Source organism: Oryctolagus cuniculus, chromosome 5 (assembly GCF_051225735.1).
Source record: "Oryctolagus cuniculus isolate XC-2025 breed Fujian yellow rabbit chromosome 5, ASM5122573v1, whole genome shotgun sequence".
NCBI lineage: Eukaryota > Metazoa > Chordata > Mammalia > Lagomorpha > Leporidae > Oryctolagus > Oryctolagus cuniculus.
In genome coordinates, this window is record NC_142871.1 from 125,576,546 (window position 1) to 125,602,645 (window position 26,100).

Genomic DNA, 26,100 nt, shown 5'->3' on the forward strand with positions numbered 1-26,100 from the left:
GTAGTTGGTGAATGAATGAATGAACCTCTCCTTTCCTCCCTTTAGTCCCTAATATTCTGAACAGGATAAACTTTTTTGGTGAGTCCAACACATCTACAGCCTATATGGAGCTTGTAACCAACTAATACTGTACTAGATCATTCTATATGAGCCCTACGTCTACCCATTCCAAATTCCACACTTATGTGACTGACTCACTAAGCTAATGCAGAACCTTAATAAACAGTCTCATTCAAACTTTATAAATGCTTTTGTGAAAAAAATACAGTAACAGGTCAACAAACATTAAATCTTTTAAATCCTAATTCTAAGTGTGTAAGTAGCTGACAGACAAGCGACCATCCCTAAATCAAAAAGTGAAAAGAAAAAAAAAAAAAAGGAAAGAAAAAAAAAACCTGAGGTATTAAAAAGTGAATCCTGTCAGTGTATATAGAGAAATGACCTCTGAAAGATTTGAGATACTGGATCACCATTTTGAGTAGCCAAGAGCTGCTCATTACAAATGACACAAAATACCCAGCTGCTTGTTTGCAGGCACTCTAAGTAGCTAATTACATCAGACAAAGGGCTACATTCTCAGTCTTTTATATTTTGTTTTTATTCAAGAGTTTACTCACAGGCAGCACTTTAGAGTCAGGCTTTTTAAGGTAAAGGCCAAAATAAAAATAAAAAAATTTGCAAATGTGACACTGGTAAAGAATGATCATCTTAATAATTTAAATCCTTATCCCTCCTGGCAGGGGTTAAGTCTTTAACACAGTATGTGGAAGGTCAGCATCATTTAAAATAAAAAGCCCCAAAACTACAGATGGTGGGTACATTTGTCAATGAAGATGAACATCAGTGTCAGTCTTGCCGAGTATGAAAACCAGCAACTAACTCATTCTGTGGCAGAAGGTAAACTGTACTTCAGAATTTTGATTTTAAAGTCTCTTTCTCCAGCAGCAGGTCAGCATATCTATGCTGAAGTTCCTTTTCTCTTTCTTGTTGCCGCTGAACATCTTCTTTTAGACACTTCAAGAGATAAAAACATTGAATAATTATTTCATATGTAAGTACACTGGAAATTAAAAACATCTTATGGTACTCTGTCATCTTAAGAGGTAATATTACCCAAAGAGAAACAAATACAAAGGATACTTTCGATATAAGTACTGCAGTCATTCTTTGATTTGGTTATCTGACTACAATCTCACTGTACAATCTCTGCTGCTACCTCAAACAAACAAGCCATTCTTATCCTATCAATTTCCCACAGATGCACTTAAATAGGCCCTGACCGCCCTCCACCCAGCAGGGGCAGGGGCTGATAAAGCCAAACCAAAATCTGGCCAAAGGAATTTGATGCTTTGGGACGACTATGTCCCCAGAATCCTAAACTAAAGAACAAAGGCACTAGTTTGGTTTTCCACTCATAGAACTATACGAAAGGGATGTAAATTAAGTTTCAGGGAGACAAATTACAAGGGTTAGTTATTCCATTCCACAGTCTATCTAGACACCAAACAGAAAACCCTTTGCACCCACCACTTGCCTGGTCTATCCCTCTACACATTGGCCGTTCTAGATTAGTCTTTAGGCTTTCACTGGAAAAAGCCTGACAGTACCGGCTTCAGAAAGCCTGCACATCAGAAGGATCGTAAGCAACGCTCTGAGGGAAATCCTTACCTCTAGTCTCCGAGGAATAGCAGAATCTTCATGTTTCTTCAGTTCTTCAAAAGTGCGTAACTCCAAGTGTGCCTGCTCAATTTGGTCCCATAAATCATTCAACTGTTTCATAAGCCCCATAGCACGAGACTGGTAACCCCCAAGCAAAATTTTCATCTTCTTTTCCATCTTTGCAGCTCTCTTGGCTTCTGTGGTCATGTGACCCCTGTTTATCTGAGACAGGGAAGATCCCATCAGCATACATGAAAAAGCTACTAAGTAACTGGTTAAAGGTACCACTGCTTCACCTAGAGCCTGAAAGCAAAAATACATTTAGAGCTCCTTGAATTTCAACAAGAACAACACAAAATTAAGATCAAGGATTAATCTTCAACTGAAGGTTTAACAGGTTAGTCCCCTAGATTATAAATCTATAATCCATTTGTGATAACTTTGCCAATCATTTTGCTCTCAAAGCAGAGTAGAAATCCACAGTACAAGAAAATCTGCATTGATTTTGTACTGCTGGCAACCCATCCTCATCATCCACAACTCAAAAAACATACTTCTGCATTACATGTCTGGTACTTTTTAATAAGTGAATAATATTTCATCTAATTACTATACTATAGCTGGGATCAAAACATAACTATAAATTTACTAGATTTTTATAATCCTAAATTTGGCATAAAAACCATAAAGGAAAGAATATCAGTATGACAACTGGTAACAAATTTTTTTTTAATTTTTAGGAGTGAAAAGATACCATAAAATTAAGAGAAATTAGTTTTCCTATCAAAAATGTACACTTAGCACACGTTGGCTGTCTTATCAAATCACTCCAAAATTAGGGAAAGAATTAACAAATGTGTGAACACAAAAGAACAAGAGGGACAATGAGCAGAAGAAAGCTTTCAACAAAATGCTGGAGCATGCAAATGATGCTTGTGGGCAGGGAAAGCCCCAGCTTAGAAGGCCCAGGTAGATGGGGATGAGAATGAAACAGGTGCCACACGGAACTCCATTATCATAACTTTTTTCTAGATACATCCCCACAACATAATAACTTCACATTTTAAAGTGAACTACAAATGCTTGCGCTCTATGCACAACATTTAACAACTGCGAAGCCAACGCCTTGGGAATAATGATTAAATCTGTGCTGATTTCTTGGTGTCTACCTGTTCCTCCCTTCCTCCCCTACCCCCTTTCTCTTTCTTCCAAACTGCGTTTACCAAGTGACTTCTGTAAGAAATCAAAACTATGTACTTTCAGGATAATGTATACTCAAATGATACTCTAATTCAAAACAATGTAACTAAGAGCATGTTACAGTAAAGGAGATAGTATGATGGTGTAAATGTGTGTGGGAGATGGGGAGGGCAGAGTTACATAAGCAGAACTGGTGCCATAGAGAAAATATTGTCAAATGCAAAATATTGATATGAAAACTGTACCTACAGGGCCAGCACTGTGGCACAGCAGGTAAAGCTGTCGCTGGCAGCACCAGCATCCCATATGGACACCGGTTCAAGACTCCATTGCTCCACTTCTGATCCAGCTCCCTGCTCATGTGCCTGGAAAAGCAGTGGAAGATGGCCCAAGACTTTGGGCCGCTGTACCCAAGTGCGAGATGTGGAAGAAGCTCCAGGCTCCTGCCTTTGGCCTGCTCCAGCCCTGGCCATTGTAGCCATTTGGGGAGTGAACCAGAAGATGTATGATTTCTCTCTGCCTTTACCTCTCTCTATAGAAACAATATAAACAACAAAAATACAAAGCTTTGCATAACAACTTGGAAACACTTACCTCAATGCATAACATCTGACTTAAAAACATACAATGCTTTTTTATGATTAGAATATATAAATGCCAAAACACAAGATGTCCCTCAAAATGTAAAGTGCAGTACTTCTACTGGAAGAGGAGTACTTCACATTTACCCAACTCCAGCTTAGTTTATGAAGTCAACGTCAAATAAGCTTAGGAAGAAGGTGGGTGTGGCACTGCATGTACACGTGTTGGATGAATGTGAGATGGATCTAACATTAACTTGAATAAAGCTCCTTTAAACCATTCCTTTCTTCAGTGTTTTCTAAAAGTTAAGCTTTTATTTCTCTGTATTTTAACTGAATAAATCCATGAGAACTGTTAATGTCTTTTATAAAAGAACCATTTTTCTCTAATAGGTATCAGCTGTTCTCTCAACTGCCAGTTACAGTCCTCAGTCCCATCAAGAAATAAACATCTAAATCCAACAAGTTACATCTAATTCCTTACACTATAATTCAGTAGGTTCTAAGAATATTCACATGAGATACTTCAATAACATGTGGGTTCAAATACACTTTCAAACAACCTTAAAAGCGTAAATTTCAAATTCATACATACAGTGCTTTTTAAAACTTTGTCATGCAAATTAACATTTTCATTGGTTAAGATATTACAATTAGCTGTATACTGACTATACTCCATGGATATATAATTTCCAGCTCGACAGAACAGCCTAATACCTATGCTCACAAACTTTCATTAGTCACTGAGGTACATTTATTATGAATACTCTGTATCTGGAAATTGCCTCACCTCATATAGTTGAGTCATTTACTATTCCCAAACCAACAAATATAATTTTTTAAGATTTATTTATTTATTTATTTGAAGGGCAAAGCCATAGTGCAGGCCCCAACAAAGATTTTAAGACTTGGAAGTTTTTAGTTTCCATTTAATGCCAGTAATATTACTTCATTCAGTACAAGCTTTAAAAAAAGTTTTCTGGTTTAAATACATTGTGCTGGGGCCAGCATTGTGGCATATCATGTTAAGCCTCTATTTGTGAAGCCAGGCATCCCATATGGAGCCAGTTCGAGCCCTGACTGCTCCACTTCCATTTCAGCTCTCTGCTAATGTGCCTGGGAAAGCAGTGGAAGACAGGCCAAGTGCTTGGGCCCTTGCACCAATGTGGAAGACACAGAAGAAGCTCCTGGCTCCAGCCTGGCCTATCCCTGGCCACTGTGACCTTCTGGGGAGTAAACCAGAAGATGGAAAACAGATTCTCCCCGCCCCCCCACTCCCTTCTCTAACTCTGCCTTTCAAACAAAAAAAGAATAAATAAATCTTAAAACTATGTATGTGTGTATATGTGTGTATGTCTATAGATTAGAGAAAAATAGAGTACTAAGATCCTAAGGAAATTTGGAAATAAATTACAAAAACATAAAGCACAGAAAAAATTAATTTGGCCAAATTACCAGATACAGTTAGTCATCAGACGTAAAGAAATGGAAGACAGTTTTCAGTATTCAATTTTAGCTTAGTAATCTTCCAGTTAGTTACCTTACATTTGCCAAATGACTATGTGAAGGAAGAGATCTACATGCTTTGTAAAAGATTCAGCTGACGTCTGCTCTATACATTAAGAGGCAAAAACCTTACCTATAGCTTCTGGTGTTTTTCAAGCTAATAAAATTTCAACAGTGAACCCACTTGCATGCAGGGCACAGAACTACCTTAAATCAACCCCACCTTCCACACAAAGAAACAGCACTGAAGCTCAATAGAGTATAAAATCTTACTGTTTAAAAGACAAACAATCAGGACAACTCAGGCTCTGATTTAATCAGAATCATGTTTCTTAAGTCCTTAGGGAAAAAAAAGGCATTAACAGCTGTCTTGAAAGACAATTTATTTTGAACAAAACAAAACTGGCTTAAAGAGCTTGTACTGCATCTTTTAGCTGATTTAACAGAAACTCACCCAAAAAATACTTTTCAAATCACCACATCTTAGAGCTTACTTACCAAAAGCTCTTCTTATCTTTACATCTGCTTGTGGATACACTTTCTTTTCTTTTCTTTTTTTTTTAAGATTTATTTTACTTATTTGAAAGACAGTGTTACAGAGAGAGGTAGAGACAGAGAGGTCTTCCATCCACTGGTTCACTCCCGAGATGGCCGCAATGGCTGGAGTTGTGCCAATCTGAAGCCAGGAGCCAGGAGCTTCTTCCACGTCTCCCACGTGGGTGCAGGGACCCAAGGACTGCCCTCCCAGGACATAGCAGAGAGCTGGATTGGAAAAGGAGCAGCTGGAACTAGAACCGGCGCTTATATGGGATGCCGGCGCTTTAGGTCAGGGCTTTAACCCGCTGTACCACAGCACCGGCCCCATATACTTTCTTAGAACATTTAAAAGTTGGCAGTGATGCTAGGATTAAATACATTGTTCTGATCATAATATAAACTTTGCAAATAGTTACGATGGAGGTTAGAAGCCACTACTGTGTTACAGGTATTTCTCAACACAAGATTTCTAATACAAGGGGTCTTCAAAAGTTTTGGAAAATGGGTATTATGAAAAGTAATGAATGTATGACTCTCAGATTATCTTACAGCAAAATAAACAGATCTTTTAATTCATGTTTCCATGAATTTTGGAAGCCCCCCATGTAATCTTACATAAAACCAATTTCACTAGTACTATTAAGAGTTAAAAGTAGGCTGGCGCCGCGGTTCAATAGGCTAATCCTCCGCCTTGAGGCGCCGGCACACCGGGTTCCAGTCCCGGTCGGGTGCCGGATTCTGTCCCGGTTGCCCCTCTTCCAGGCCAGCTCTCTGCTGTGGCCCGGGAGGGCAGTGGAGGATGGCCCAGGTTCTTGGGCCCTGCACCCCATGGGAGACCAGGAGAAGCACCTGGCTCCTGCCTTCGGATCAACAGGGTGCGCCGGCCACAGCGCACCGGCTGCAGCGGCCATTGGAGGGTGAACCAACGGCAAAGGAAGACCTATCTCTCTGTCTCTCTCTCTCACTGTCCACTCTGCCTGTCAAAAAAAAAAAAAAAAAAAAAAAAGAGTTAAAAGTAGACCAATACTAGATAGAATGTAAGCTGGCTTTTCCAATATAAATGAGTAAATTTCAATTCAAAGCAGAAGATGAATGAAAATGTAACTACATGTAAATGTATAATGTAGTATCTGGAATTTGCTTTTAAACTCTAGAAGGCAAGATGTTAAACAAGAATGGCTAAGACTTTATATGTATCATAACAGGGTGAACATACATGAGGCTTCATTATACTAGCCTATTTTGGGACATGTTTGAAAATTCCTGTACTATGAGGGTACTTCAAAAAGTACACCTAAGAATGGAATTAGGGTCTGGTGCTATGTAGCAGTAGATTAAGTCTTTGCCTGCGGTGCCAGCATCCCATATGGGCGTTTGTGTCCCGGATGTTCCTCTTTGGATCCAGCTTCCTGCTAATGCTTGGGCCCCCCGTCACCGAGCAGAAGACCTGGAGGAAGCTCCTGGCTTCGGATCAGCCAGCTCCAGCTGTTGCGGCCATTTGGAGAGTGAACCAGTGGACGGAAGACCTTTCTCTCTGTCTCTCCCTCTCTCTCTCTGTAACTCTACCTTTCAAATAAATAAAATAAATCTTAAAAAAATAATTTGGTGCAAAAAACCTGAAATCTATAAGCATTTTTCATGAATGTGTTGAAGACCCCTTCTATAAAAACCTTTTTGCACCAAAATAAACTCATCTTTCCATTCCATTTTGCATGAACTTTTTTTTTTTTTTTTTTTTTTTTTGACAGGCAGAGTGGACAGTGAGAGAGAGAGACAGAGAAAAGTCTTCCTTTTGCCGTTGGTTTACCCTCCAATGGCCGCCGCAGCCAGCGTGCTGCAACCAGCGCACCGCGCTGATCCGAAGCCAGGAGCCAGGTGCTTCTCCTGGTCTCCTATGGGGTGCAGGGCCCAAGCACTTGGGCCATCCTCCACTGCACTCCCTGGCCACAGCAGAGAGCTGGCCTGGAAGAGGGGCAACCGGGACAGAATCCGGCGCCCCGACCGGGACTAGAACCTGGTGTGCCAGCGCTGCAGGTGGAGGATTAGCCTATTGAGCAGTGGTGCTGGCCCATTTTGCATGAACTTCTTGATGTGCCCTCCTAAAATATTTTTTAAATGCAAATTCAACATCTACTCTAAAAAATTACTCTGGTAACAACTTAAGACCATACATCCCAAACCATAAAACATCAATTTAATGAAATGTAATGGAAACATTAAGATGTACAAGTATGTAAACCATCTCAGCACACCAAAATGTATACATGAAATTTTAAATTAAAATCCACAATGATGTAAAATCCAATTACAATGACCAAAATCTGAGCCTCACTATCATAATCTTTCTCGTAAAATCAACCCACATCTCAAATTTCTGACATTCATCAAAATTCAAAGAATATAAAAACAGTCACTGTTTCTCAAGATGAAGTTAGATCTGATACTTCAGTATCAAATCAAACTTAATGCAATTTAGGTAACTCTTAATGGTGATGCAGACTTGAAGACACACAGGCGAGAACCCTGACTAAATAACTTGCTATTCTCTTGTGACACAGTATCACATTTAATCTTACATTCTCAAATTTCAAATTACTATTCATCCAAATTTTATAGGTAAGGAAATTTAAGACCCAGAGAAGTTAAGTAACTTGTCCTAGGCCACACAACTACTAAGCTATTCCACTGTACCCACCTCAAAGTCCAACACATTAAGACATACCACCACCAATAAACCAAGTGTCTGCTATGCCTCTGTGAAAGATGCAAACCTGCCTGGACAGTCAAGCTGTAGGAATGAACGGCTCAATGCCACCAGACAGCTCCCAGAAAAACACATTCTTCCAGACACACATGAACAAGATGGTAACAAAAAGACCTGCCCGTCATTCTTTCCGATGTAGATGTTAATCTTCATGTGACCGTGTACAAAACCTTTACTTGACACCTGAGAAAACCCTGTACCTTTCCCAGTTTATATATTAAAATTCTAACTCTTTTATTCTTAACAAGCTATAAAACCAGAGAAAAATATCTCTCAAAAAACTTTTATAAGAAAAAGTTACCATTTACCATAACTAGAGCAAAATATAACTAGCATTTAGTTCTTGGAGACTATCAAAGCTAACCACAGCCACCGACTTTAAATGAGAGCAAGTAATCAGTTTTCTCTTTGTTTCGATCACATTTATAATCTTGTTCTATTAAATACACAAGGATCCCAATTTGGTTTTAAATACCTTCCTCCCTTCATCCATACGTACAAAAAAGCAAAGACCCATGAGCGTGCGTGCCCGCCTTTCAGCGTGCTTGTGTGTACCACTGATGGGGGTCTGGGGAGGCAGCTTATTTCTCCTTTATTTTTTCTATTACTTTTAAATTCTCTACAAAGTACAGGTATTATTTTTAGAAAAACTCCTACAAATGTTATTTTTCTGTAATGCACAGAAGAGAAACTGTCTAAAAAAGACTGGCCAGAGACCAATGGAAAACTGATGGTCCCCGGGAGATGAATCAGTAGAACCGTAAGTGTTTCCTCGGGTCATTACAACAGGGAGCTGTATGGGACTTATAAAAGTGTAATTGTTACTTTCAAGCTCAGTAAGTTTGTTAAGGTTACTAAGCTTAAGTAATTCCAAAATAAACACATTATCCTGGGGTCTCCAGTACTGTCTTTAGTTAAAGTCTGTTACTGTGAGGTTGGCAGACATTAAGCGCATCCCTTACTTGGGGGCCCAGGATATAACCTTATACCACTGGAAAAACAGGTTTAACGATACCCAAAATAAATAAGCCAATGGCAGCTCCACTTCCTAGTCCATCATTCAGTAATTTGATCCTCTAATAGTAAAGATGTGGTTTAACCACCAAAGCATTTGCAAACAAGAGCCCATGAAGGAGTCTCCTGTAATCTACACTACTCACTAGCATTAAGCTTTATCAGTGAACCCTCTCTACACTGATGGAATCCAGAGCCAAGCAAATGGTTACTGTCAGCCTTGAAGAGTTAGTCACAAGATCCACACTGTTAAGCTGCCACCTGCAGTGCTGGTATCCCATATGGGTACCAATTCAATTCGAGTCCCAGCTGTTTGGCTTCCGATCCAGCTCCCTGCTGATGCACCTGGGAAAGCACTGGAAAATGACCCAAATGCTTGGGCCCCTCCTACCCACATAGGAGACCTGAAAGACGCTCCTGGCTCCTGGCTTGTGACTCAGCCCTGGCTGTTTTGGCCATTTGGGGGAGCGAACCAGCGGATGAAGAGCTCTCTCTCTGTCTCTCCTTCTCTCTAACTCTGCCTTTCAAATAAATAAATAAACAAATTTTAAAAAAATACTTAATCTTGGGGCTGGAGCTGTGGGCTAAGCTTCTGCCTGCAGTGCCGGCATCCCATATGGCAGCCAATTGTAGTACCAGCTGCTCCTCTTCCAATCCAGCGCTCTGCTACGGCCTGGGAAAGCAGTAGAAGATGTCCCTGCACCCGAGTGAGAGACCTGCAGGAGGCTCCTGGCTCCTGCTCAGGTCAGCCCAGCTCCAGCTGTTGCAGCCATTTGGGGAGCAAACCAGCGGCTGAAGACCTTTCTCTCTGTCTCTCCCTCTGTCTGTAATTCTCTCTCTCAAATAAATAAATCTTTAAAAAAATTAGTTTTGCTTATAATAAGCAAGCCAAGCAGTGAGACACATCTTAGTAAAAATCTTTCCAAGGACAATAACACTTCTCATTTCACTCATTCAAAGCACCTGGAGGAAGACCCCTGACAGCTACATGTGTTAGGGAATGAAACACAAACCATAAGAAACAAACTCTAGGCTAAGGCTAACAGAGAAAATGTAGTTGGACTAAGCAGATCCCTAGTATTGCTTAGTAGCTAGCGGCAACTAAGAAACCCATCACTGTCTTTAAGGATCACAGCAGAGAGCAGAATTTAGGAACAAGATTATCCCCAAGGCCTGTCAACACCTTCCGTCCTCCACGGCACCATTCACCACCACCTTCACATGAGACAACATAGTATAAACCCACTGACACTACAAAACACACCCCTCTACCCAGGACTGTCTACTACCTCAATCCTTGACTTAAATTTTCACTCCTTAAAAGTATTAAGGAAATTTTTTCCTATATAAAAATATCTGACTTTATAATAAAAATCACTGAAAAAATAGGATCCTTTATACAGATCAATTTTGTTGAAATATAATTTCAGTAAAGTTGGGGTCCTCCTAAGAGCTCTCCAAATATACTAAGAAAGATTTTGTGTTATCTATATCTTTTAAATTACTTTATTGCCAAGAAGTCAATGTTACATAATATTTCTTGACTATAAAGACCGTGCCAATAAAACAGAGGGAGAAGTATTACTTCTGGAACTAGTTTCTACCTCTAAGGAAAGCCTTTTCGTTTTTATAGCTAACATGACAAAATCTACTTTCCAGCCAAACTTCCTCAACACAGCAGTTTAGATACTATTTCAAGTACTATTAAGTTTAATGGCAGGCCTAAATTCACTTCTCATTTCACTTTTGTACCTACTGGAAATTATTTCACTCAAAATAATTATGTCTTCAGATGATTTCCTAGTTCCACTTAAAGTGGAAACAAATTAGAGTACTTCAAATTCTATTTGCACTTCCCAAATACAGTAATGACTCATTTATCTGGCATCATCAGAAAATGAGGTTCTCCTCCACAGTAAGCATCTTGCAGATAAGTGACACAGAATTCACCTGCCTCAGTGCCGGCTCTGTTCCCCAGGCCAAACACAGTGAGCGTCCGTCCATAGCAGATAGTCAGTAATGTTCACTGCATACGCAAATAAGTAACAGTGAAGCTCTTTTATTTTTAAGCATTTGATGAAAAATTTCCCACAGTGAGTTACAATCATCCCTCCTTTTTTTATTGGCTGTGCTACAACGCTGGCCCCTAAGCCCTCCCTTTTAAAGGAAAACATAAAAATGAAAAGAAAGTAAGTTTATCTTATTAATTTGGGGTTTCATTACTAAATAGCAATCATTCTACTCTCCTAACATATGCCTGCAATGCCCTCAGAAGCTATTAGAGCACACAGGCCTTCCTGCCACCATGGTGCAACATCTTCAGTGTGCTGTTTTCACAACTTTTCTTTCTCCTCGCAGTTGTCATTTCTCTATTTGCTGTTGCTGCCTGTATTTCACACACAACGGTTCTAAAGTTAATTTTGCTCCCAAGGCAGAATAAAACACACAGAGCCTGGTTACAATTCTTAAGTCTTTTCCACTTACTTCTGATCTGTAACTACGCTCTGATTTTATTTACTTAACAGATTGCTTGCACACATGTAGCCCCTACCACATTCTATACAAAATCCGAGATGGTTCTATTAGTTTTAAATGAGTATCTTAAGGATTTTCAGTTATGTGCTAAAGTTTCAAATATTAATCATGAGTAATAGCTCCAAGATTAGCTCTAATATAAATCTCAGGGCCTATTTTTTTAATCCATTTAGGATACACCAGCCACGACAAAGCTGGATCTCATCTTGCTTGATAGGCTGTGATAGGGCCATAATTTAGATTCACTGTTCTACAGTTCATGCAGCCACAGCGTACTGTGCTTGCACAGAACGGCCATCTCCCCACGCCGAGGAGTGGAAAGGGTAATTTCAGGATAGTGCTTCGTTTATACAATATAACTGTAGTTCCTTCCCCACAACAAACTTTGAATAATGTTTATAATTTAGCAATCAACTGAAATGATGAAAGAATTACCACAATTGAAATAAAATATTTATGTATTTCAAACCAGTAAAACTGTGCCTTCAAAAGCTATGAGAAACCTAGTTCTAAATTAGGGATGGATACAAATAATATGGGGATTTGTTTGTTTGGGTCTTTGGGTCGCTTTTCTTCTTTTTAAAGATTCAGTGAACTTCCATTTGAAATAAGGATATTTTACTAAATTAGAGAATTTGATTAAATATTCTTTAAAAGTAACTAGTCGGGTAACAACAAAGATATCCAGGAGTGAAGAAGAGAAAAATTACTTCAAACCATTTTATGAATATTTTTCCAAAATCACCAATCCTTCAACAAAAATAGTTCAACGGAAGATTTCAGTTCCTGGTACTGAACTGAACAAAGAGAACCACATGTTTTTAATGGTTGCTCATAAACGACCCAAATAAATCTCCAAAAGAACAGCAGTGGGCCTTTCTGTATTTTTCCCTTAAAAACTCACAAGACCAATTCAACACAGAAATAAAAATTACTGTACTTTATGGCACCACTCACTTTGTGACACATTTATTTGCTGTCATGAAAGTTAGTACCCCAACAAAGTAAATGAGATTTAAGGAAAAATTTTTCTTTAAATTTTAAACAGCACAAAACATCCTTGCCATTTGGGGCAGAGTTTACCCACCTCAAACGAGAAGATTTTCAAACTTAAGTAGACCTAAGTATTTGTATTTAAATGTTACAAGGAAGCTTTCCAAACGGCTTTCCAATCAATTATGCTGCTGACCTTAGATCAGAATTACACTGCTAACTACCATTTATAAGAAATAGAGCCTACACAACAGAAAACATAACTTACAGTTTAACCACTGATGTTCTACTTTCCCTGACTTTAACTCTGAACCAAAACACAGAGCAACAGCACACCCTGCTGGAAGCAGACTATACAACCAGAGTAAATGGCAGCACAGAAACGCTAAAATTTTCCCCAAGATGAAAATTACTTCAGAAACATCAATTTCCCACTAACTGGAGGGGAAAAAAAAAAGAGGTTCAAGGCCTTAAAGGTTAAACTGAGACTGAGAATAACTTTCAAACTAAGAGATACTACTGGGGCAGAGATTATGGTGCAGTAGGTTAAGCACTGGCTTGGAACATCAACATCCCCTAATCAAAGTGCCTGGGACTGAGTCCCACCTCCACTTCCGATCTAGTTTCCTGCTAATGCACCTAGAAGGTAGCAGATACGACCCGAGAACATGGGTTCCTGCCACCCACATGGGAGACCCAGATGGAGTTCCGGGCTCCTGGATTCGGCCTGTCCCAGCCCCAGCAGTTGTGGATGTTTGGGGAGTGAACAAGCAAATTGAAGATCTCTCCTAATAAAGTTAAAAAAAATACTGCTTTCTTCTGCTCATTTCCCTAACCACCTCAAGAGATTTCACTATTTCTAGTTTTAACTCTTAAATTAAATAAAAATACTTTCAAACCTGCCTTCTGTAGAGAAACTGGTAATAATATAAAACAGGAAACTGAGACTATTTTCTGCATACAATGGCCTGAAGTCCTTCTTCCCATCCCCTACTGGTCTCAGAAACTTCCCTGAAAATCACCATTAAGAATCCACAAAGCAGTCTGGTGGTCTGTGAACCATGATTCACATGCCATTGGCAAAATGCCTACACAGATCCTGGAATTCAAGACATGCACACTACATAAAGAAGCCACATACCATGAAACTGCATCTTGTATATGTCTGCGTTTTCAGAGACACAAGAAATCATGGAAGCCATTGTTTAGGTAATGCAGCTCAGCCCTCTCCAATTCGAACTTAAGAATCAGGATGAACAGTAAGGCATCAAAATTTTATAAGTGTGCTTTCTTGGGTATAAAGAGAAAATTACTTGATTTCTCATTAGAGAAGACCAACTTTTCCATGATTGATCTACACTCTTCTGAACGTCTGGCTCCTGGCTCACCAGCTGAAAGGTTCCAGCCGACCTCTGGTAAGTGTGCACCATTAGACACCAAGGCCAGCAAGCACGAAAAACCAATGAACAAAGATCAAATAAACCCCGGTGAAGTTTTCTTCTAAAACTGCAAAGGCAGTCAGCACCTCAGGTCGATTTTTGTCATCAGTGGCATTATTTCGTTCATAATTTCAATCAAGGTTCATTTAAACTGGAATTTTAAAAGGATACTAACCTCGAGCCTCTTTTCAAGTGATTCAATTCTGTCCTTCTTGCTAGCTAGATTGGCCCGTGTGTAGCGGCTCTGCCCAGGAAGATACAAAACTTGACTGTAGCATTCTTCCCACACCTGGTTATAAGCTTCACTTGAGAGTTCTCCATGGCTCATCCCTTGTTTCACCACTTCCATCTCCTGCACCAGAACGTCCTGGGCCTGTTTACAATAATGATTTCAGTAAGTGTTAAGTATTACTAATACCTGCCATCACCAGAGAACTTGAAAAAGCTAGTTTTTGTTCTTCCTCCTTTTTTGGAGCAAAGTCAAAAAGGGGGGGGGGGGGTTGGTGGGTTGGTTGATTTTTGGAAGGCAGGGGCCATATATAAGGAAAATGAATCAAGAAGCTTACATAAGTACATGTAGATTGATCTTATAAGGTCAAACATCCAGATCTTCCCAATAGTATAAGCATCCTATATGCATACTATCATTGTCAGCGCAGTTATTAAGTATCTACTATATGCCAGGAACTGGATTAAAAGTTTTACCTACATTATCTCCAAAGATCACAACCATTTTACAAGAAGCCAATATTAACCTCATTTTAAAGCTGATGAAATTAAGCAGTTTGTTCAAGACTACACGGCTAGTAAGCAGGCAAGACAGGATCTAAGCCAGATGGTAGCAAAGCTTGGCTGTGCACCTTCCACTCTAACAATCCACCTAATACTCAGGACGTGAAGGGAAACCAGGCAGCCTTCTGACATGTGCCTCGTCCTCATTCTTCAGGAACGTCTCTGACATGGTCAGAGAATGAGACTGAAGACACAAATATGGATCACAAATCACCTTTAGTTCATTACTAAATAAAGAGTTAAAGATGGCAGAACAACAGGAAGAGTAGGATAGGCCTGGGTTAAAATCACAACTTTACCTTCAAGTAGCTAACTGAATTTGTTTCATTTCTGTGAGCTGTTTCTCATCTGTAAAATGAATGGGCCTAATACTTGCCTGACATGTTTTTTATTAGGATTAAGTGAATAAATTACAGAGAGAGCCTAGCTCAACAAGAGACACACAGAATTTCTTTCTAGAAGCCCTTCACCTCATGGATTATGAAAAACTGGCAACCACCTTCTGTGCCCTATGGAAGGCTTTCAATCTTTCTAGCAAAACTGGAAGAAAAAAATTAACAAAATGCAGAAAACAATACAGATGATCAGCAAACCAAAAAAAAATTTTTATGTTGGAATCAAGAATAGAAAAGAGAATGAAAGGATATATTCAAGCAATGCCTCTTAAAAGGGAAATAACAGAAACAAACCAATTCTAATGTACTTAATGAAAATCTGACAGCTATTAAAAGAGAAATGGATTTCACTCTGAAACTGTCATAGTAAAAGCTCTTATAGTCTAGGAAAGCATAGCTAGCTTATCTTTCAACTGTCCATAAGGAATCTGCTAAATGAACAGCTACCCCCAATTTTCTTATAATAGGAAAAGATATATAAATAGATATACAAAATATAGGAGAACATTTAAAGTACTTGGTTTCAAATAATCCTACAGCAGTATTGCAAATATTTTCAAAAGTTACAGTACAATTTACCCCCATAGAACCTCGAAAAGCAACAATGAATGTGATCTTCATTTCAGATTTCTGCATGTACAGTAAATTTAGGAAAATTTATTTTCTAAATTCCTTTGCTCCTCATATTTTCAGTTTAAAAAGAGGCGTTAATTCTGCAGCCTGATATATACCACCCCAATTCAAGGATTAAAGGTGTTTGCCAAAAAGCAGAAACTTAACAGATGTCAGCTTTCCTGCTGCAATACTGAAAAAGAGTAACTCAAAGCTCCTTAAAAATCAGGAGCAAGTTGTTGGAATATAAACAGAAACCCTCCTTATCTAAAAATCCTGTAATACAGATGCATTGCTTAGGCAATAGGGAAAATGAAGGGTGAGAAACAGAGGGACAGAGAGGAAACGTACTGGAGAAAAGAATGGAGAAAAGGTCTTGTTTTCTCCCAAGTATGCAGCAGCCCATTAAAAAACCAATGGGTCCGACAGTGCCTCTCAGGGTGAAGGCTGAAGGCAAAAAGGCTTTCATGTCAGGAAGTTCAAGATCAAGGGTGTGCATTTAAGAAGGGCTTTTCTGCTGTCCTCTAACACAGGGAGGACATCAGAGTGTGTGAGTGGGCATGACAGAGTTTGCTTTTATAACAAAGCCACTCACAGGTAACTCACTGCCAAGATGACAACATTAATCCATGCGTGAGGGCAAAGCCCCCTCATTCAATCACTTCCTAAAGGTTTCACCTCTTAATTCTGTTACAATGGCAATTACATTTCAACAGGAGTTTTGGAGGGGACATTCAAACCACAGCATCCAACTATGAAACCAACTGTATTTTCTTACACCACTGTGGATTTCTAGCACATAATCATAGCTGTCTGCTGTCAGAGCACAAAGAGTATAAAATGCATATGGAGAAGAAACACAAACCCTACACAAGGAATCTTTCATTTCCTCATCCAAAAGAATAGGGAGAAATCACGTCAGGGGAATAAATTCAGCAAAAGTAATTCCTTTCTTTGAATAAGTGAAAGGTTTAATCTGCAAATACTTTTAATACAGATAGTCCTTCTTTGTGATGGTTTGACTTTTTGGCTTTGCAACAGTGCAAAAAAGCAGGCATCAAATCGATATTCTACTTCATATTTTGAACTTTGATCTTTTCCTGGACTAAAGATATGCAATATATTCTTCTCACATTGCCAAGCAACAGCAGCGAGCCGTAGCACCCAGTCAGTCATATGATCACTGGCTAAATAACTAACACTTCTATAGTGTACCATGTTGCTAAGCTAGGAGTTCAGTAGCTGAGGTGTGGTAAATGCAATTTTGATTTATGTTATTTCCAAACTACAATGAGTTAATCAGGACATAACCCCATCACAGGTTGAGGAGCACCTGTATATTACTGCCCTTCAATTATCAATCAAGCCAAACACTCATGAAACAATAACACCTTGCCAAGAAGGCCAGTGTTTACCTGATAAACACTTATTCCTAAGCATGAGGGAGAGGGGTACTTACAGCGTGTTCCTTTCCTAACACTTAATGTGAGCATTCATCTCCTATGGTCATATGCTTCAGTTGTTTATGAATACACAGTGTGGCAAAATACATTCACCTCTGTCCATGACACACAGCATCTAAACAGATGCTTAAATGTCATGTCATGGAAGAAATATTCCTGTTCCACATACCTTTTTCAGCTCTTCTTTGGAGAACTTTTCATAAGGGTTATGTTCTAGATAGGTAATGTGCTCTGAATTATTAGTACCAAATCCCACAGTTTTGCCTTTCTTATTTCCAGATGGCTCATAAGGGTGATGGAGAAGATCGTAATGAAGCATTGTGATCATTTCCTTTTTGATTAGCTCTTCACTTTTCTGTAAGTCTGTCAGAGGTGGTTCTACATTTAAGGGTCTTAGAATAGTTTCATTTACCTAAAATTTTAAAACAAGTACAATTATCAAACACATCACTCCAAAAACTATTGTTACTGCCTGTTTGTTTTACAACATGAATAAAATAGCAGTTTTACATTTTCAAAAATGATTTTTTTTTCCTTCAAAATTCTTACCGGTGGGGCCGGCACTGTAGTGTAACAGGTTAAGCCATCACCTGCAATGCCTACATCCCATAAGGGTGCCAGTTCAAGCCCCAACTGCTCCACTTCCAATCCAGCTCCCTGCTGATGTGCCTGAGAAGGTAGTGGAGGATGACCCAAGTCCTTGGGCTCCTACATCCATGTGGGAGACCCAGAAGAAGCTCCTGGCTCCTGGCTTTGGCCTAGCCTAGCACTGGCCATTGCTGCCATTTAGGAAGCGAATCAGTGGGTAGAAGATCTCTCTCTCTCTGCAACTCTGCCTTTCAAATAAATAAATCTTTTTTAAAAAAAATTCTGGTAACAGTGCAACATTTTAATTTCTTTACCTTCTTAAAATGTGTTTGAGATAGACAGGAAGTGGAGGGAGAACGGGGGACACAGAGAGACAATTCCACTGTACCCCCATCTTATGGTTCATCCCCCAAATGCATATGATAGCTAGGAGTGAGCTAGGACAAAGCCAGGTCTTCCATGTGGGTGCATTTCATGAGTGGCTGAAACCAATGGCTTAAATCATCACTGCCCTCCAAGATCTGTATTAGCTATCAAACCCTGATACTCCAAGAGAGGACAGAGGCATCTGAACCACTAGGCTAAATGCTCCCATATTCCCACCCCCAGTGCAACATTTTGGAGACTGGATTTGAGAATTACTTTACTATATTCCAGAGAGTAGATGAAATTCTGTTTTGGTTTTTTGTTTGTTTGCTTGTTTGTTTTTTGACAGGCAGAGTGGACAGTGAGAGAGAGAGAGACAGAGAGAAAGGTCTTCCTTTGCCGTTGGTTCACCCTCCAATGGCCGCCGCGGCCAGCGCGCTGTGGCCGGCGCACCGCGCTGATCCGAAGGCAGGAGCCAGGTACCTATCCTGGTCTCCCATGGGGTGCAGGGCCCAAGCACTTGGGCCATCCTCTACTGCACTCCCTGGCCACAGCAGAGAGCTGGCCTGGAAAAGGGGCAACCGGGACAGAATCTGGCGCCCCAACCGGGACTAGAACCCGGTGTGCTGGCGCCGCAAGGCAGAGGATTAGCCTAGTGAGCCGTGGCGCCAGCTGAAATTCTGTTTTATAGTCTTTATGGATGATATAAAAATATCAACCATATAAAAGAAATTTAAAACTTCCTAAACCAGAAATCCTAACACTTACTTCTGATGGTCTTGGCAGATCTTTCTGGACAGCTTTGTGCATTCGTTTCATTTCCTTTACACGTTCTGCATCTCGTATGGCCTAAAAAATGATTTTTATGTCCATTATTGCTGCTATACAATAGTTGACACTTCTCAATAAAGCTGAAGACACTTTGGCCTGTAGGATCAGGTATGTTCAAGAGCTAAAGCTGTAGAAATCTATGTAAGTTTATAGGAAGATAATGGTAAGGCAACAGAAATTACTGATTCTCATAAAAACTAAGAAAGTTCAATGTCTCATAGAGCATTCTCCAAATCTACATGGCTGCATTCATCAGATAAATAATCTTATCTGAGTAGGAATCCTAAACTTAAGAGATTCCCTCAAACAACTTTTCTCTTTCATCTCATAGCTCCTGACTTTTAATTCAAAAGGCTAGACAATGTTTCCTGATCCTTAAATTATGAATGTGGTAACATATTAAAATTTCACACCATTTCAGAAAAAGTAAATGTAACTCACGGTAGCTCAAAAAACTAAACAGAAAAAGTATCCTCTGTCTCTCACCAAAAAGCGTAATTATGATTCTCCTCCAAAAGTGATTTTCAATGATAGTTCTCATTCCAATGCCCTGAGATTAAAGCTCCCTAAAGCCACCCTGAAGTAGACTACAGCTTGATTTTCTGAAAGGGGTCCCATAATCTTAGTTGTAGCTCAGGAGTCACCACTTAGCAGCTTCAAGACCTGGCAAAATTCATTCATTTGATAATGTTTCCTAATGTCTAAAGAGGAGCCAATATCTCTCCAATTTACATCATTGGGATGTTACATGTAAATGAAGAAGAAATGAACTCTAAGATATATATCAGTACAAGGTACTACTACTATTATTCTGTCATACTCTAAAATTTTAAATGTATTTTTTATTAATTTACATTGGTTGAAAATTATTTACTCAACCCAAGATGTACTTTGTTTTTAAGATTGACCAAGAACATCTCTCTTCACTAGACTGAAGCAAAGTCTACAAGACTGTATGTTACAGAAGCAGACTTAATTTGATGGAGTATTTACATCTCCACATATATGTACATTTTAAGAATGCCCATCAGGAGGGTGTGGCAATATATTATTAATGATGTAAGTCACTGACTTTTGAGATTCTTTTTAAATGTTGAAAAACCTGTCATGTCCTTCACTAGCTAGGCCTGCTAAGACCCTCAACCAAAGTGACACTTCTTTCCAGCAGTCACCCACCTGCTTTCGAGCATCCACATCAGCAGCATCTTCAATGTAAGTCTCGTCTACTTCACGCTCTTCCAGCTCCTTCTCAGCATTTTCTGGTAGAACAATTTCAAAATCATTCTTAGGGGCAGGAAGGCCCAACAACCCTAAACGGAGATGTTCACGAGATTCTCTTTCCTGTAGAAAAAATATTGGTTCTTATAAATTCATATATGTTAAGTATTCAACTAATATAAGACTCTTTAAAAAATAAAAAAGCCTAATATTAATTCTAGAAAAATTATACTCAACTTCAGAGCTGAGACAAGAATTCTGTTTATTTTCTATGTGCCTTTACTCTTTACATTAAGCACAATCAAGTTTAACCTGTGGGGCAGCTATATGGTCTAGCGGTTACAAAACCAGTAAGGATGCCTACATCCTGCTCCTGAGCACAAGGGTCTGATTCCTAGACCCTACTCCTAATTCCAGCTTCCTGCTAATGTGGACCCTGGAAGGCAGCAGTGATGGCTCATGTAATTAGGCTCCTGCCATGTACATGGGAGACCTAGACTGAGTTCCCAGCTCCCTGCCTTCACAAAGCACTTGGGTGATGAACCAGCAGATGGGAGTGATCATGCTCTATCTGCCTTTCAAATTTAAAAATGAAAACAATAAACTCTGATTTGTGATCAATGAAAACACTTCAGGAATATTCTAACAGAAGGTTTGGAAATGACCTCTGCAGAGACAGGAAAAAAAAATTTAGAATTTTCACTTGAAGAAATTTTTTTTGACGATTTATTCATTTATTTGTAGGAGTTATAGAAAGAGAAAGAGAGACATAGAGAGATCTTCCATCCACTGGTTCACTTCCTAGATGGCTGCAATGGCCAAGGCTTGGCCAGGCTGAAGCCAGGAGCCAAGAGCTTCATCCTGGTCTCCCACGCAAATGGCAGGGAGCCACGTACTTGGGCCATCTTCCACTGCTTTTCCTAGGCCATCAGCAGGGAGCTGGATCAGAAATGGAGCAGCAGGGATACAAACTGGTGCTCATATTGGATGTTGGTGTCACAGGCAGTGGCTTTACCAACTCTACCATAACATAGGCCCCTTAAAAGAAACACATTTCTGACAATAAAATTTAACAACAAATGAAAAGAACAAGTTCAAAATTCCTTTTGTCCTTAGACTAATAAAACCTAAGCTGAAAGATACCTGAATTTGTGTGCCTGTTTTTAATGGAAATATTAATTCACAGACAAAAGAAAACAGAGTTCACAGACTGCAGGCAATCTATCTGGTACACAAAGTTTTCCTCAGTACATCTTGGCTCACCTTTCCAGCCCCATTCCTCACTACTCCTTTTCTGTGTGCTAGACATGAGGACCAGAGAGGCTGCTTGGCAAAAACATGCTATATGCCTTCCGAACTACAGCCACCATCTGGTACTACCCTCACTTTCCTTCTGAACACACTTCCTCAATGAAGGCTTTCCTGACACCCAACGAATGCATTACTTTCTTTTAGCATCCCAGGCATGTTGGTTCTTTTAAAAAGCTTATGTTCGTCTGATATCCCGATTATTTTCTGTATTTTGTATGCCTCTCTCTGTTGCTCTTTCAAGTAGATAAAAAATAAAAACTGCTTACATTATAAATTAATCAAATCTACACATGAAATCAGAATTAACTCATAAACTGAAGACAGGTCATTATCATTAGAACTCATTTTTTAAAAATTCCACAATGATCCCTTCCTTAGGAGATCAGACGAAAAAGAGCAATAGTGAAGCAAGAAAGGCAGAACCATGGGCAGAAGCAAAAAGTGTAACTTTTTAACTTGCTCTCACCTTGTAAAATATACAAAAGAAAACATGACTGGAATCAACAGACACTAAATCAACTTAGCTTTAAGATGTAGGCTACTTAAACTGAGGAATTCAAGACTCAAAATTTATGAAACATTTGATACTCAAAACTTAACGTACAGAAATAGAAAAAATTAAAATCTATTACTCAACAAAGGACACTATTTTAAATGATAAAAAATTAAAATCATAGAGATTCCAGGAGCATTCTTTTCATCAATATTCAAATACATAAAGAGTAATAAAAAGTAGTCTTATGATCCCAAAGAAAGGTTTCATTCTCATCAAATCTTATCTACAGCATCCAAAGCTGTATAGCTTCTTAATGTATATGTGATAGGTACTAATGGGGGAAATTTTCAATTTGGCGCCCATGAGATGTAAGAACTTTTTTCAGTGTATAAAAGGGGAACTGATAGTCACCATCTGCTTCACGTAAGAAGGATCGCTGTAGTCGGCCATTCCATCCTCTGGGTTAATGTTTAACTTATCTCGAAGAGGGGTTCTACCCGGGGTGGAGTTGACAACTGGTTTGGGAGTTGTTCCACTCCGGGGAGTCAGTCCTTCAGCTCCATTAGAAGGAGTCCTAGAAAAGCAAAATCCCAATAAAAAGGCCACTTATAATTACATTGTGCTTTGCAGTGCTTTCTGTAGAAATTACTTCACAGAGAATGCAGAAAAAAAAGTAAGATTCCTGAAATTCTACCTGTTTTAAGTCAAATCTCTATGTTGAATAAAGATCTGGTGCAGCAAGTGTAAAACTGACACACAGTATTTTTATTTTACTGACTTCTAGTCATTTCATTTCACATTGTCTTGCCTGCCTAAGCTGGGCCCAGAAAACTGACTTGTTGACACATTAATGAGGCTAAGATCATGCAGTGTGCAGGGAGGCCAGCTACCACACTCAGTGACCCCAGATGACTCTTTCTGGGTTCAGTATCTTCATTTTATTATTTGTCTCTTCCCTCCCTATTATGCTGTTGGCTATCACATCATTATCACCAAGTGCACACGTAAGTAGTTTCTCCCTTTACATTTTGTTTGGACACCAAATGTCACACTTAGAATCACATCGAAATGTAAGTAGGCTCTGAGTGAAGCCTAAAAGACTCTCCTAGCAATAAAGTCCACAGACTTGCAGCAACTTATAAATGTTTAAAGCCCTTTTTTTAATTGCTTACTTCCTGTATCTTGGCTGTGTTCCAGACTGGTGGTGCTGCCAGACAGCTGTTCCGGATAGGTGAGGTGTTACCGTATAAGACATGGTCCCTGCCCCCAAGGAGCTTACAATCTAGTTGAGAGACAAGACATACACAGGAAAACAGGGATTAGGCTCTCTTACAAGCCTCATGAGAATTGTTAAATCTTATACAAGGATTAGCTGCCAATGCTCTCGATTCTGCTGTCATGTACAGCTTTCACAGTCTGAACAGCTTTGGATACTAAACAACCAGTAGGAGGACAAATCCTAACACTTAAAACTCCAAATATTTCTAGCCCTTAAACACTCCAACTCTGTTTCAATACAATTTGCTTCTATTTAGTTGAAATTCTTGAAAAACAGTAGCTTAAAAGAACTGCAAACAATAAATTGGAATTGATGATATGTACGTGGAAGTGTTTAAGAAATAACACCTGCAACTACTTTAAAATTCCTTAGAAGATGAGATGAACTAATGGGCAGGTAAGCGGTAAAGCAAACAAATCACAGAAACTGTGGGAAGTCTATGGATGCTCACTTTACCATTCTTTCAACCTCTATGATTGTCTGAATTTTCATAATAAAATGCTGGGGTGGGGCAATAGTAATACACACATAAAATGAATTCACCAAGTAAACATCAATGATGAATCCATTTTTTTCTTTAAAATCAAAAACAAAGTATTCAAAAATAACGTGAAAACATACTAAACTCTGAAAAAACAAAGAAGCTCCATAGTACTTAGCCATTTCCTGTTTACTACTATGCTATTTATTAATATGAGTAAAAAGAAATCAAGGCAAATTGAACATTTACTTCCATTATCTGTCAACATTACTAAAGCAAACACAGTGTCCAAGTCCAGGGATTCTTTTTCTAAAATATCAAACATGTTTATTTACAATACCTGAATGGAGTAGAAAGAACCGTGTTTGGAGTCTGTACAACCTGCCGCTGTGGAGTCACACCTGAGAAATCACTCTCATGTAATGGAGTATTAAGTCCGCCTTTCAATGGGGTGTCCACATTAGTCAAGGCCATGAGGTTCTGGGCTTCCTGATTAACAAGAAGGTGAAGAAACATGTTTAACAGTTAAACAGGCTAGCAGAATCCTCTCTTCTTTCTGTACCTACTATACAAATCTTCAGGAAGGAAGAATTTTTTTTTTTTTTTTTTTTTTTTTTGGACAGGCAGAGTTAGACAGTGAGAGAGAGAAAGAGACAGAGAGAAACAGAGAAAGGATTTCCTTCCATTGGTTCACCCCCCAAATGGCCGCTACGGCTGGCGCTGCACCCATCTGAAGCCAGGAGCCAGGTGCTTCCTCCTGGTCTCCCATGTGGGTGCAGGGCCCAAGTACTTGGGCCATCCTCCACTGCCCTCCTGGGCCACAGCAGAGAGCTGGCCTGGAAGAGGAGCAACCGGGACTAGAACCCAGCGCCCCGATCAGGACTAGAACCCGGGGTGCCGGTGCCACAAGCGGAGGATTAGCCAAGTGAGCCATGGCGCCGGCCAAGAATGAAGAATTTTTAAACATTTTCTCAATGAAAACCAAGAAAGAAAATGAACACCAGTCTTGGCAGATTTCAACACTTCCTCTGTCAACCTCACACATCACATCAGAAGGTCTGGAGTAAATTTTATGTTCAAGTATGCTGTTATCATCTCATGTATGAAATTATCATTACCTAAAAGCTTCTCCTATTACCTGTGCAAAATCTCTTTAAAAAGCAGTAAGAACTCAAATTTCCCAATGTGAACTTGGGCCAAATGTCAGAACAGTTAGGTTTTAGTCTGGCTTCATCACTAATTCTTTATCCAGTCTTCACTGCCTTCTCTGTCTCATTTTCTTGTGCCACAGCAAGTTAACATACTCCCAGGTACCCTATCCACTTCACAAGACATCTGGGTCTAGCTCCTTCAGAAGTCTTGCCCGATATCTTCAGGCAGACCTGATTATGCTCTCTTTGGTCCCTCCACTACAACCCTATCCTCACTACCTTTGCAACTGCATTCCGGGTCTGTGGGAGACTTTATTTCTCAAACATGGTCACAACTGTTGCCTCTCATGCTTTATGTTTTTCTTACAATCCATTCTCGAATCTGCATGGGTTTGTGATTCATCTGTAACCAACAGAGCACAGCAAGAATTAGAGCGCTTGACTTCAAGAGCGCTAGTTAGAAAAAAAGATGCTGCTTCCCACCTCACTCAGTGTAATACACTGGAGCCCGAGATACCTCATGAGAACTGTTCTAAGGCCACCACGTTGTGAGAAAGCCCAAGCCACATGGACAGGACACAAGCAGATTTAACACATTTCTAACTGAGGACTAAACCAACAGCTGTCATCAACCTCACGGAAAGATGCAACGCCCAACTACAACATCATCCTCAACTGCTGAGGATTCCTAACTAAGGCCCTGGACACCCTGGAGCAGACAAGCCACACCTTCTGTGTCCTGTGCAAATTTCTGACCTACAGAAATCATAAGCACAGTGAAATATATTAAGCCATTAACTTATAAGGCAAAATTAAAACAACCAGCACAGGCCGGCGCCGTGGCTCACTAGGCTAATCCTCCGCCTTGCGGCGCTGGCACACCCGGTTC

General features: G+C 39.6%; 1 protein-coding gene across 1 annotated transcript in view; it reads right to left on the reverse strand.

The window, feature by feature from the left end:
- Positions 1–579: 579 nt before the first annotated feature.
- Positions 580–26,100, reverse strand: part of CDC5L (cell division cycle 5 like) — a 51,095-nt gene continuing 25,574 nt past the window's right edge. The window contains exons 9-16 of the mRNA XM_002714454.6: positions 24,401–24,549; positions 22,712–22,874; positions 20,452–20,616; positions 19,213–19,293; positions 17,660–17,902; positions 14,404–14,601; positions 1,669–1,881; positions 580–1,014 (exon numbers count right to left, since the gene is read on the reverse strand). Coding sequence (XP_002714500.1) covers positions 910–1,014; positions 1,669–1,881; positions 14,404–14,601; positions 17,660–17,902; positions 19,213–19,293; positions 20,452–20,616; positions 22,712–22,874; positions 24,401–24,549 — 1,317 coding nt within the window. The 3' untranslated portion in view covers positions 580–909. The remainder of the gene's footprint in view (positions 1,015–1,668; positions 1,882–14,403; positions 14,602–17,659; positions 17,903–19,212; positions 19,294–20,451; positions 20,617–22,711; positions 22,875–24,400; positions 24,550–26,100) is intronic.